The 14,202-nt window shown below is 33.5% G+C and overlaps 1 protein-coding gene across 1 annotated transcript in view; it reads left to right on the top strand.

The window, feature by feature from the left end:
* Positions 1-14,202, top strand: part of TASP1 (taspase, threonine aspartase, 1) — a 51,084-nt gene that overhangs the window by 27,272 nt on the left and 9,610 nt on the right. Inside the window, exon 5 of the mRNA XM_008564783.1 lies at positions 12,942-13,062. Coding sequence (XP_008563005.1) covers positions 12,942-13,062 — 121 coding nt within the window. The remainder of the gene's footprint in view (positions 1-12,941; positions 13,063-14,202) is intronic.

The following is a 14,202-nucleotide window of genomic DNA, read 5'->3' as shown; positions in this document are numbered from 1 at the left end:
GTGGGCGGGACCCAGTCGCCACAGGGGATCCGACCCCTCGGCGGGAGCGCCGCCGCGCTCTCAAGCGGTGCACTCTCCAGTGCGCCACCGGGCCAGCCCCAATTTTTTGTCTTTTTTGTGACCGGTAAGGGGATCGCGACCCTTGGCTTGGTGTCACCCGCACCGCGCTCAGCCTTATATAGGATCCGAACCCGCGGCGGGAGCGCCACTGCGCTCCCAAGCGCTGCACTCTCCCGAGTGCGCCACGGGGCCGGCCCTGATTTAATTTTTAAAAATAGCACCTGGACTTAATTATTAACTTATTATTTTGAAAATGGGAGCTGGCCGGTTAGGTCAGTTGGTTAGAACACGGCTTTATAACAAACAGCAAGCTCATAGGTTTGGATCCCTCTACCAGCCAGCCACCAAAAAAACAAACAAAAAAAAGAAAGTGAACTTCAAATCACACTAAGGACTTACCAAAAATTTTCTCATTGAAACAATTTAAACCAATACCAAATTATATCACTCTAAAGGGTTTTGAGCTAGAGCTAAAGCAGATCAAAATATTCTATGACCCAAATAAACTTGAACCAAATTGTTCCTTTATTTGCTTCCCCAGCAGTAAAATATTGTTTTCAGTGTTTGTGGTGAAGAGCATACCATAAGTCCAAGCAATTTGCACTTATTTCCAGACTTTGTCTTGCTAACTTCCTAAAAGATATCTAGCTTCCAGCATTATTTAGATTCCATTACTTTTAATGAAAAACATGCTGAGAAAAATTATTGGTTTGCACATAGTATTTGTGGCTGCATCTGTGATGATTGCCCAGAAGGCTTTTTATGTGCATTTATCAGTGACTCTCTTCCATTTTATTAATTTTTTTCCAACCCATCTAATTTTTCTCCAGTGAAAGTTGAATCCTGGCCCTCAGACTTTACAGCCTCTCATAGCTCATTTGTAGCTTTTTTTACTCCCCATCTCCTCTGGGCTGTTGCTGATAGATGCCTTTGCAAGCCTTTTCAACATGGGGTTTGTGGAGAGAGTGAAGTTAAGCAACTTATGGAGTTTATTTAAATGGGAGTTTCTCAGGGTGAGGGTCATGGTCCACTGGATCAGAATCATTTGAGGTAGCTTATTCAAAAGTGAAGATTCCCTATCTTCAACTCATATGATCTAAATCAGAATCTTTGGGGATGGGAGACTGGATGTTTTCATTTCATTTTTTGATTCTTTTAAAAAAAACTTATTTTGAGTTAATTGCAGATATGTGCAGTCATAAGAAATAATACAGAGATATTTTTTGGACCCTTTAACCCACAATGGTAACAGTTTTTTAAAAATCACTGGGAGACTGGATGTTTTCATTTCATTTTTTGATTCTTTTAAAAAAAACTTATTTTGAGTTAGTTGCAGATATGTGCAGTCATAAGAAATAATACAGAGATATTTTTTGGACCCTTTAACCCACAATGGTAACAGTTTTTTAAAAATCACAATCTTTTATTTGTAAAATTTTACATTATAGTTTAAAAACTTTATTTAATTTTTATCTTAATTTTTTTCTTATTTTTGTCTTTTTAAAAAATTCTATTGTAGTTTCAAAACTTTTTATTGAGTATAGTATACATATAGAAAAATATACACATTTATTGTAAGGGGACAGTTCTGTGACTTTTTCAGAGTGCACATAGCTCTGTGCCACCAGCACTCAGATCAGGAAACAGAATATTTCCTCCAGAAGGCCCTTTGTGCCCCATTCCAGTCACCCCAGGGTAATAATATGTTCTGACTTCTATTGCCATATATTTATCAAACATAAATGGAATTTTACAGTATGTATTCTATTGTGTCTGCCTTTTTTGTAAAATTGAGGTGAAATTTATAGAATACAAAATTAAACATTTAAAAATGAATAATTCAATGACATTAAAATGTTCACAGTGTTCTGTAACCCCCTCTACCTTGTTCCAAATATTATCTCCGCAAAGTAAACTCCATACCCATTTAGCAGTTGCTCTCCATTTCTCTATCCTCTACCACCTGGCAACCACCAATCTGCTTTCTGTTTCTGTGGATTTACCTATTCTGGATATTTCAAGTAAATGGAATCATCCTTTAATGTGGCCTTTTGTCTCTGGCTTTTCTTAGCATAACGTTTTTCAGGTTCTTATGCATTGTAGCATGTATCAGTACTTCATTCCTTTTTTGGGAGGAGTGTTCAACATTATTCATGTATACACCACAATTTGTTTATCCATTCATTCATTGATGGACATTTGGGTTGTTTCCACCTTTTGGATATTGTGAATAGTGTTTCTGTGAACATTCCTCAAGAATTTGAGTAACTTTTCAATTCTTTTGAGTATATACCTAGCGGTGGAATAGCTGGATCATATAGTAATTCTATGTTTAACTTTTTGTGGAACCGCCAAACTATTTTCCATAGCAACTGGATGAACCATTTAACATTTCCAACAGCAGTGTATAAGAGTTATAATTTCTCTATATCCTTGTCAGCACTGATTTTCTGTTTTTGTTCTTAGCCATTCTCGTGGGTGTGAAGTAGTACTGTGTTGTGGTTTTCATTTTCATTTCCCGATGACAGTGATGTTGCACATATTTTCATGTGCTTGTTGGCCATTTGTATATCTTTGGAGAAATGTCTATTTAAGTCCTTTGCCCATTTTTTAATTGGGTTGTTTTGGGGTTTTGAAAGTTGCAAGAGTTCTTTATGTATTCTGGATAGTAGACTATTATTGCATTTTTCTGTAAGTCTGAAATTATGTCAAAAGAAACACAACAAAGGAAAAATAAATTTTAACTATCCCTGTGGTCATCTTGTCTTTCCTTTATAGCCCTCTGACCATGCCCAGTACTCCCTATCTCTGATCTGTTTTATTTTTTACCATCATATTTATTGCTGTCTAATATGCCATCTAATATATTTAATTTCTTACTGTCTGTCTCCCTTAGCTAGAATTGAGGCTCCCTGTGCTAATGATTTTTTGTTTTGTTTTGTTCACTGCTGTTTCCCCATTGCTTAGATCAAGGATTGGCAAACTGTGGCCTAAAAGCCAAATCTGGCCTACTGTCTGCTAGTTTTGAATGGCCCACAAGCTAAGAATGGTTTTCACTTTTTTAAATGGTTGAAACAAAAATCAAAAGAATAATATTTTATGACACCAGAAAATTATCTGAAATTCAAATTTTATTGTCCATAAATGAAGTTTTATTGGAGCACAGCCTTGCTCATTTCTTTGTGTATTTTCTCTGGCTGCATTTGTGCTACAATGGCAGAGTTGGTAGTTGTAGTGTTGTCTGTGCCCCACAAAACGTGACCTATTTAATATATATGGCCCTTTACAGAAAAGATTTGCTTGGCACATAGTTGCTCAATAAATTTTGTTGAATGAGTGAATGAATCTTAATCCATACCACCACAGAGGATTCTAAATTGGAAATATTTCAACCATTCAGTTCTGAAAATTTGAGCATAATTGGCTGCTAAACAAACAAACTAAAATCCCCAAATGATTTTTTGATCAGTAATACAGTTTCATTGACCTCCATTCATCCTGTAAATAATGAAAATAGATGATGAAATACCAGGGAATTGGTAATTCTTAGGATAGTGTTAGGTAAGATAAGGGTATTTCACAAGTTGTTTTTATTACTGTATTTAAAAAAGATTTCAGAAAGTTTGTTTCAAAGTCTTTTTTCCTCTTTCTCATTGCTTTAGATGAATAAAGCTACCTGCATATCAGTGAAGGCAGTAATTAAAATAATCTTGATAGCATTCTTAATTTTGAATAAGAAACTATATTATCAAGTATTCTATTATATTTCATTCATCTAATGATGCATTTGTTGAATTTGCAGTTGAGTGACGGGGTAGGAATACTAACAGTATTAGTAATTTCCTGTTAATGTCTAACTTCTTAAAGGGAGATTGGATGAACATAAATCATTTTATATAAAAATGATTTTTATAATATGCCAATCTAGTTTTTGTGCAACATTTGAAAACTAAATTGTTTGCATCTGTAAGAGCTGTTAATAGAGGTCTTATAATAGATCCCCAGAGGTATAGTATACCCTGTGGTCTTGCAAACAGCTCTTGTTTTATGCTTTCAGCAAAAGACATTAAACGGGTAATACAGGTTGTGGTTTATAGTGAAAGAGTAATGCTTTGCAGATCCTTGCCTTGGCTTGGGATTTGCATGTCACAGTGGGAGAGCAGCTCCTGACTCTCCTCTTGGCCTTCCTACCTCTCTTTCCTGGGTTAGTCATTCAAAGCGATCTGACTTTTTAAAGTCTTGTCTCCTCTAAAAGTTACGAGTGGGCTATAAATACATTTTGCTTTTAAAATTCTATCTTTTAGAAACTGGAAATACTGTTGCCTGATTTTATTTCATGTCACTTGTTTTAATTATGAAAAGATTGGATTTTTAACATTTACATTTTCCTGGAGTTTCTCTATAGCAGTAACCTGTAAGAATTAGTAAGTTTCAGCTTGCTTAAGGGGTTATAGTTCACAATGATTAATTACTGTATTTATATCTAGTTGTAATTTACTGCTCTTCATTTATTCTGCAAATATTTATTGAGTACCTACCATGTGCCAAGCATTGCTTTAGACATTGGGATATAACACCTTAAAAGACAAATTCTTGTACTTACAGGGCTTACATTCTATGGGGAGAATTAGATGAATCAAAATTATATGTAATTTAATGTCAAGTAGTAAAAAGTGTCATAAGGAAAAATGAAATAGTATGAGAAAAGAGAATGGTTGGGGAAGGGTGGGGAAATGCTGTTTTAGATAAGTCCATAAAAGGAGGGCCCTCTGATAAGATGTCATTTGAGCAGAAACATGAGTGAAATGGGGCAGAAAGCTATAGGAAGATGTTTGGGAAGGGAGTTCTTGGTCAGAAGGAAAAGTACTGCATTGTCCCCTCTCCTTTTTTTTTGGTGGCTGGCCAGGACAGGGAGCCAAACCCTTGATCTTGGGTGTTATCAACACTGCTCTCTAACCAACTGAACTAACCAGCCAGCCCATATCCCTTCTTATTCCACTTCATTTTTCTTTATAATACTTGTTACCCTGGGACATCAGTTATTTATACTCATGTGCACATGCATGTTTACACAAACTTTATTTATTGGCTCTCTCCCCTCACTAGAGTGGCTTACTAAGTTCACCATTCCAAAGGAATGAATGATCAACAAATGCAGAGGCCCTGAGGTGGGGGCATTCTTGATGTGCTCAGGGAATCGCAGTGTGGCAGGTAGGCAGTAAGGGAGAAGCAGAATAGAGGGGAGTAAGTTCGAAGAGGGAGGGAGGGGCCAGATCATGTAAGGCCTCATAAACTTTGGAATTTAGGACTTTGGATTTTATTCTAAGTGCTGGGAAATCACTGCAGGTTTTCAAATAGGAGAGTAACAGGGTCTGAGAGATTTTTAAAAGGACCACTGGCTTATTGGACATAATGATTACTAATTATACAAAATGAGTTGCATTAGAAAATCAACAAACAACCATTTAAAAAGCTCGTGTATATTATTTATAAGGGGAAATTAGACTATAGGATGACTAGTTTGTCAATGGGTATACTACTTTTTTCATCAGTTTCATTGAAATATAATTACATACAACAAAATTCTCCAATTTTAAGTGTACAATGTGATGAGTTTTAACAAATTATAACAATCGTGTAACTACATGTACAATCATGATATATAACATTTCCATCACCCCAAAATTCTCTCATACCTATCTATAGTGAATCCCCTCCCCTCAGTGGCCCCTGGCAACTGCAGTCTGCTTTTTATCACTGTAGTTCTATTTTTCTAGTTTGTATGAATAGAATAATAGGTTTTGTGGTCTTATGTGACAGGCCTCTTTCACATAGCATAATGCTTTTGTGATTCCTCCACATTCGTGGGTGTATTAGAAGTTTCTTCCTTTTATTTTATTTTATTTATTTATTTATTTTTTAAAGATGACCGGTAAGGGGATCTTAACCCTTGACTTGATGTTGTCAGCACCACGCTCTCCCAAGTGAGCTAACCGGCCATCCCTATATAGGGATCCGAACCCGTGGCCTTGGTGTTATCAGCACCACACCCTCCCAAGTGAGCCACAGGCCAGCCCAAGTTTGTTCCTTTTATTGCTGAGTAGTATTCCATTGTATCAATGTATCACAATTTATTTATCCTTTTACTAGTTGATAGGTACTTGAGTTGTTTCCAGTTTGGGACTGTTATGAATGAAGCTGTTATGAACATTTGAATACAAATCTTTATGTAGACATGTGCTTTCATTTCTCTTGGAAAAATAGGAGTAGGATTGCTTATCGATGGTAAGTCTATGCTTAACTTTAAAAAAAACTGCAAGTCTATTTGCAATTTGCATTCTCACTAACAATGTATGAGGTTTGAGGTTGCTCCACATTCTTTCCAATGCTCTCAGCATTGTCAGTGTTTTTAATTTTAGCCATTTTAGTGGTTATACAGTGGTATCTGGTGGCTTTAATTTGCATTTCCCTAATGACAAATGTTAAAGAAACAATTATTCATGATACTTGTGAAAGATGGTAAGACAGTATTCGGTGGGGGGGAGGGGAACTGTTGGAATAAAATTTGTAAACATCAAATCAGACTCATTAGGAATGTAGAAGGAGTCACACATTACTGATATTAGGAGCGAGAGGGGATGTTTTGGTATCTTTTTTGTAATATCTTCTAATATGCTTTTACTTTTAGCTATTTGTGTTTTTATATTTAAAGTGGGTTTCTTGTAGTCAGTTTTCTGACAGTCTCTGCCTTTTAATTGAAGTGTTTAGACAGTTTGAATTTAATGTAATTATTGATATAGTTGTGTTTAAAGGTGTCATCTTGCTGTTTTCTGCTGGTCTCATCTCTACTTTGTCCTCATTTCTTCTTTTTCTGCTTTTCTTGGGGATGTAAAAAAATGATTTTATCTCCATTGTCTATGAGCTGCACTTCTTCAATTTATTGTTTAGGTAGTTGCCGTATTGTTTACAAAATACATCTTTGGATTATCGCAGTCTACCTTCAAATCGTATCATAGGCTTGCATATGTAATGTTCAGAACTTTACAACCATATACTTCCATTTAGCCCTCCCAATCTTTGTGCTACTTTTGCCATACAGTTTGTGTCTGTATATGTTATTAACCCCACAATATGTTGTTATTGTTTTTGTTTTAAACAATTATCTTTTAAAGAGCTTAGAAAATGAAAGGTTTTTTTATATCTTCACACTAGAGTATTAATCACTTTTCTTTCCTTTGTGTAGACTCAGATTTACATTGATGTCATTTTTGTTTGGGCTGCAGAACATTCTTTCACATTTCTTGTAGTGTAGGTTTGCAGCTGATGGATCATCTCCACTTTTGTTTGTCTGAAAAAGTCTTTATTTTGCCTCCACTTTTACTTTTATTTTATTATTTTATTTTATTCTAATTTCTTTTTGTTTTGGCAGCTGTCCAGTATATGATTTCACTTTTTAAAGATATTTTGTAGTTCTCTCAGTTTTCAATTTGTGTTCCCTCTCAGTTGTATAAATATTTTGCACCATTGTCTTCTGTCTTGCTTGGTTTCTGACCAGAAATATGTTGTTATTTTTCTTTGTTCATTTGTGCATAATATGTCCTTTGCTCTTGCTACTCTTAAGATTTTCTGTTTGTCACTGGTTTTCAGCAATTTATAGCTGTGTGCTGACATGCTTTTCTTCAAGTTTCTTTTGTTTGGAGTTTGTAGAGCTTCTTTGGATTTGTGTATAAAAGTGTTTATTAAGTTTGGATTAGTTTTGGCTAATATTTTTACTATTCCCTCATTTTTATGCTTTCCCTTTGGGACTCCAATTACACGTACTTGTATGTTAGATCACTCGGTGCTTTCCATAGTTCTCTGATGCTCTGTTTTTCTTTTTTTAAGTATTTTTTTATTGCGTAATTCAGTTCGGATAGTTTCTAGTACTTTGTCATCAAGATTACTACTATTTTCTTCTGCAGTGCCTAATTTGATGTTAATCCTTTCCAAAGTATTTTTCACCTTAAATTATAGTGTTTTTTCATTTCTAGAAGTTTAATTTTTAAATTTTTTTATAGCTTCCTTTTCTTTCCTTCTTATTCTAATGTCTTTCTACACATACTTGAACATATAGAGTATGTTTATGAAATTTAATTTAACATTGTTAGCTACATTAGAATTGTTTGCTAATTTATCAATTTGCTAATTCATCAGTGTCATTTCTGGGTATGTTCTCATTGTCTGATAATTTCTTCTGGTTGTGGGCCATATTTTTCTGCTTGTTTGAATGTCTGATCATCTTTGGTTTTATATTAAACATGGTGAATATTACATTTTTAGGGATGGATATTGTTTTTCTTTAAATATTGTAGGTTATATAGAGCAAAACAAAACTAATATGGTAGTATTTTACTTGTGCTCACAATCTATTCTGTGCTATGGAGATCGCTGACTTGGATTTTTATACTTATCAAAAGATGAAATAATTCAGGACAATAATTCAGTCTTCATCTCTTAAGCTGTAATTCTTCTTTAGTTGTGATTTCTTTCCTAAGATTAGATTATAAACTGATTCACATAGAAATATTCTCTTGGAAGACTTTTTAAAAGCTTATTATGTTCAATTATGCATACTCTTTCCTTCTTCTTATAATATGCCTTTTCTTATTAATGGTTTTATTTATCTCTCAGGTTTGAAATTTCTGATCCTTTTCTTCTTTTTTATTCCTACTGCTATCGTTTCTTTACCAGGTAGTTAGTTTTTTAAGACTTTGTTGTAAAATAATCTCCAGTTTGATCTCTCTGAGTTCAGTTTCCCTTTTCTTTTCATATACCATGTGAATGTCAGTTTACGTTTCCTTGACCATTATACTCAATGTGACTTTTTCCTATACAGAAAGCTTGAATGTCTTATATTATTTTCCCGATGAAGTCCGGATTCTGATGAGTGACACTGAGCAATCTCCATATTTGACTGAATGTGTTGTCTGTGGTTCTGACACTTTCCCCTTCCTACGTGTTGCTCACATCACATCCACCAACTGTAATTTTCTAGACTCCTGCTAGTCTTTGCTTTCATTTTGCACCCTCCACAAAGCCTGTTATTAACTTCTTCATCTCATAATGGGCCAATTCCTTTTGAATGTTCACAGTATTTATTGTCTGTATCACTCATTTTCTATTTTATTATACAGGCTTTTTGTTAGTTTTTACCCTGTGAGCTTGTTTTTAAAATTCTGTGGATATGCAGATTGTCTAACTGCATCTGGTCTCAAAAATCCCTGATCCCTTTGCTCAAGTTGTAGGTTCATATCAGAAATGAAGACATATGGCCAATTTTCTTAGATCTGGCTGAAATCTAGGAAATGGAGAAGTTTGTAGATGATTTTGGGCATTTGGTAATCTTTAGGTTGACCCAGAATTGCTCTGGTTTCCTAGGTTTCATTGGTTTACCTTAGAACAGACCTAATTTTCTGGATTGCCTCAGATTTCTGGAATGTGAGATAGAGTTGTTCATGTTAAAGAGTAGTTGTTAAGTTACTTTGGAGTGGGCTCTTCATCTATGCAGTTACCATAAGGAATGTTCAATTTAAACTAACGCATATTCTCTGTCTTTTATTTTAAAGGTGAAGTCTTTTGGGACTGTGTTCCCATCACATTTATTTTTATTGTAATATTTTATATTATTGGCTTTTCTCATATTCTCTGGATGGAGATCAAATATGATATGGTCTTGACTGTTAAGACCAGTGATATATAGGGATCTGAACCCTGGACCTTGGTGTTATAAAACCACATTCTAACCAACTGAGCTAATTGTCTACCTGGTATATATATTTTAAAACTTTATTCATGGTATTAGAAAAAGAAGGCAGTGTTTTTCCTTAGATTTCAAGTACGTGGCTGGTCTCTGATTCCAGGCCTTTATGTTCTGTCCACCTTATTGACGTAAGATTTTTTTTCTTTATGATACTTTTTTGAGATATAATTCACATGCTATAAAATTCATCCTTTAAGGTATACAGTCAAGTTGTTTTCAGTATATTTACAAAGTTCTGTAACCATCACCACTATCTAACTTTAGTTTATTTTTATCATCCCAAAAAGTAATGTTGTAGTTACATTAGTAGTCACTCTCCGTCTTCCTGTTCCCTGTCTCTAGCAAACACCGATCTACTTTATGGGTTTGCCTATTCTAGACATTTCATATAAATGGAATTATCTAATATGTGGTCTTTTGTGATTGGCTTCTTTCACTTAGCATAAACTTTTTAAGGTTTTTCCATATTGTACTATGTATTGGTACTTCACTACTTTTTATTGCTGATTAATACTCCGTTGAATAGACGTATAATGTGTATTCATTCACACATTCATCAAATGTCCATTGATTGATGGACATTTGAGTTGTTTCCACTTTTTGATTATTGTGGATAATGCTGCTTTGAATATTCGTGTATAAGTTTTGTGTAGACATATGTTTTTATTTCTCTTGTAATTGCTGGGTCAAATGGTAACTCTATGTTTAAGTTTTTGAGGACCTGCCAAATGTTTTCCAAAGTGGCTGTACCATTTTACATTCCCTTCAGCAGTGTGTGAGGGTTCTAATATCTCCATATCCTTGGGAACACATGTTCTTATTTATCTTTCTGATTTGTAGCTGTCCTTTTAAGTGTAAAGTAGTATTTTGTTATGATTTTAATTTGCCTTACCCTGATGACAAATGATGTTCAGCACATTTTCATGTGCTTACTGGTCGTCTGTATATCTTTGGAGAAGTACTAATTCATGTCCTTTGCCCATTTTAAAATTGTGTTGTCTTTTTATTTTATTTTGTTTATTTATTTTTTTTAAAAGATGACCAGTAAGGGAATCTTAACCCTTGACTTGGGGTTGTGAGCACCACACTCTCCCAAGTGAGTTAACCGACATTCCCTACATTGATATCCAAACCCATAGCCTTGGTGTTATCAACACCACATTCTCCAAAGTGAGTCACAGGCTGGCCCTTGTCTTTTTATTTTAGAGTTAAAAAAATTTTTTTATTCTGGATACAAGTCCTTTATCAGACATATGATTTGCAAAAATTTTCTCTCATTCTGTGAAGTTTTTTCCTACTTTTTTTATGGTGTCCTTTGAAACACAAAAGTTTTTAATATTGATTAATTTCAATTTATCTAGTTTTTTCTTTGGTTTCTTGTACTTTTGGTATCAAATCTAAGAAATCATTGCCTATTCCAAGGTCATGAATATTTGCCCTTATGTTTTCTTCTATGACTTTTATAGTTTTAGCTCTTACATTTAGGCTTTTATCCAATTTGAGTTAATCATCATATATAGTGTGGGATAGGGGTCCAATTTCATTCTCTTACATATGGATATCTAGTTATCTCAGTACCAATTATTGTAAAGACTATCCTTTCTTTATAGAGTTGTTTTGGCATTCTTGTTGAATTAACCATAAATGTAAGGTTATTTCTGCATTCTCAATTCTATTGCATTGGTATATATGTCTATCCTTAGCTATATATGTCTAGTTCATACTGTATCGATTAATGTAGTTTTGCAGTAAGTTATAAAACCTAGAAGTGTGAGTCCTTCATTTCTGTTCTATTCAAGATTGTTTTGACTATTCTGTATTCCTTGCATTTCCATATGAATTTTAGGATTAGCTTGTTAATTTCTGCAAAAAAAGGCATTTGGGATTTGACAAGGGATTGCACTGAATTAGATCAATTTAGGGAATATTGCCAATGTAACAATATTAAGCCTTTCGATCCATGTACAGGGATGTACTACCCATTTGTTTAGGTATTTAAAGTGTTTTTTCAACATGTTTTGTAGTTTTCAATATACAAGTCTTACGCTTTTTTTGTTAAATTTATTCCCATCTTATTGTTTTTGATGTTATTGTAAATAAAATTATTTTCTTAATTTCATTGTCAGACTGTTTATTGCTTAAAATATAGAAATCCAATTCATTATTTTATATTGATCTTGTATCCTGCAATCCTGCTGAACTTATTTATTAGTTCTAATAGTTTTTTAGTGCAATCCTTAGGATTTTTTGTATACAGGATCATGCTATCTTCAAATAGAAATAATTTTATGTACTTCCTTTCTAATCTAGTTGCTCTTTATTTCTTTTTCTTGCCTAATCATCAAATTGTCCAACATTGTTGAATATTAGTGGTGAGAGTGGACATCCCTGTTGTTCCTGATCTTAGGAGAAAGCATTTAGTCTTTCACCATTAATTATTATGTAAGCTCTGGACTTTTTGTAGATGCCCTTTATCATGTTAAGGAAGTTCTCTTCTATTTATAGTTTGAGTGTTTTCTCATGAAAGGGTATTGCATTTTGTCAAAGCTTTTTTCTTATGTCTATTGATATGATCATGTCTTTTGTCCTTTATTTTAGTAGTATGGGGTACTACACTGATAGATTTTTAGATATTAAACCAACCTTGCTTTCCAGGGGTCCTTCTTGTCTGTGATGTATAATCCTTTTTATATTTTGCTGGATTTGGTTTGCTGGTATTTTTTTTTTTTTGATGATTTTTGTATCAATATTTACAAGGTGTTTTGATGTGTAATTTTGTTTTTTCATTATATTTTTGTCTTGTTTTAGTATCAGAGTAGTATTGGCATCATACAATGAGTTAGGAAGTGGTTTCTCACCTTCAAATTTTTGGAAGAGTTTATGAAGGATTGGCTTTAATTCTTTAAGACTAATGGTATTTTAATTTTTTATTTTTGTCTTGTTTTAGTATCAGAGTAGTATTGGCATCATACAATGAGTTAGGAAGTGGTCTCTCACCTTCAAATTTTTGGAAGAGTTTATGAAGGATTGGCTTTAATTCTTTAAGACTAATGGTATTTTAATTTTAATTTTTGTCTTTCAGGATTCTCCTTTTACAAATGCAGGAATGGGATCTAATCTAAATCTCTTAGGTGAAATTGAGTGTGATGCCAGCATAATGGATGGAAAATCCTTAAATTTTGGAGCAGTTGGAGCACTGAGTGGTATGTGGGTGTAATGACACACTATCTCTGTTTTTTGAAAAACTATGCATATTACCATTTCATGCCTGCTGAAGACTTAGTTCAGTGTTTTTCTCCATTCTTGCTTGGAATAATGTTAAAAACATACTTTTTTTTCTTTTACTGAATATGAGACATAAAATCTTAGCTAGGAAGAGTTCTAAAGAAAATAGCAAAGCAGCCTATGTCCAAGTTTTGGGTTAGAATTTTCCTCCATCTCTTCAAGAGATTACAGACATTTAAAACTTGTTTACAATATTTTATTAATTTTACAATTTGAAATACACAAATAATATATTTTATTGTAAAACATTTTACATGATATAAATAAAATTTACCTTTGATCCTTCACATCTTTTCTTCTCATTCCCTTCTCCCATTGGGGTTTAACCAGTAAAAACCCAGTGCCTTTATTTCTATTTTTATGTAATAGATACATAGTTTTATTTTGTGCATATGGTGGTTTTTTAAAAAATAAATGTATGTATTATTATGAAACTTTTTTTCTTTAAGTAGGGTGTCTTTGAGATTTTTTTCAACATCATCAGTATATAAAACATATATCTGATGTTTTATAATTGTTTTATTAAAGCAAAATATAGATGAAGTGCAAAGATTTTAAGTGTACAGCTTCATGAATTTTTAGGTGTATACAGCCATATAAACCACTACCTAGATCAAGATATTAAATATTTCCTTGTCAGAATATGAAACATTTTCATAATCCCAGAAGGGCACTTTATACTTCTTAGTGCATACTTCTTGTACCCCACCTACCCCATTCTGACTTTAGGCACCACAATTAATTGCCTGTTTCTGAAATTTTTATGAATGGAATTATACACCCTTGTGTCTGATTTCTTTTGATTACCAGTAAGCCTATGAGATTGATCTGTGTTTTGTGTCACAGTAGTTTTTTCTTTTTTATTGCTTAGTAGTATTTTATTGTGTGAATGTACTATAAGTTTTTTTATCTACTCTCCTCTTTCTTAGTGGACATTTGAATAGTCTCTAGTTTTTGACTATTATGAATAAAGCTGTAGTGAATATTCTTGTACATGTATTTTGATAGATGTATATATACTTATTTCTCTTGGGTATATATCTAGGAGTTGAAATAAA

This window comes from Galeopterus variegatus, unplaced genomic scaffold, assembly GCF_000696425.1.
Source record: "Galeopterus variegatus unplaced genomic scaffold, G_variegatus-3.0.2 Scaffold191, whole genome shotgun sequence".
In the NCBI taxonomy this organism is placed as follows: Eukaryota; Metazoa; Chordata; class Mammalia; order Dermoptera; family Cynocephalidae; genus Galeopterus; species Galeopterus variegatus.
This window is presented reverse-complemented; position numbering and strand designations above follow the sequence as displayed.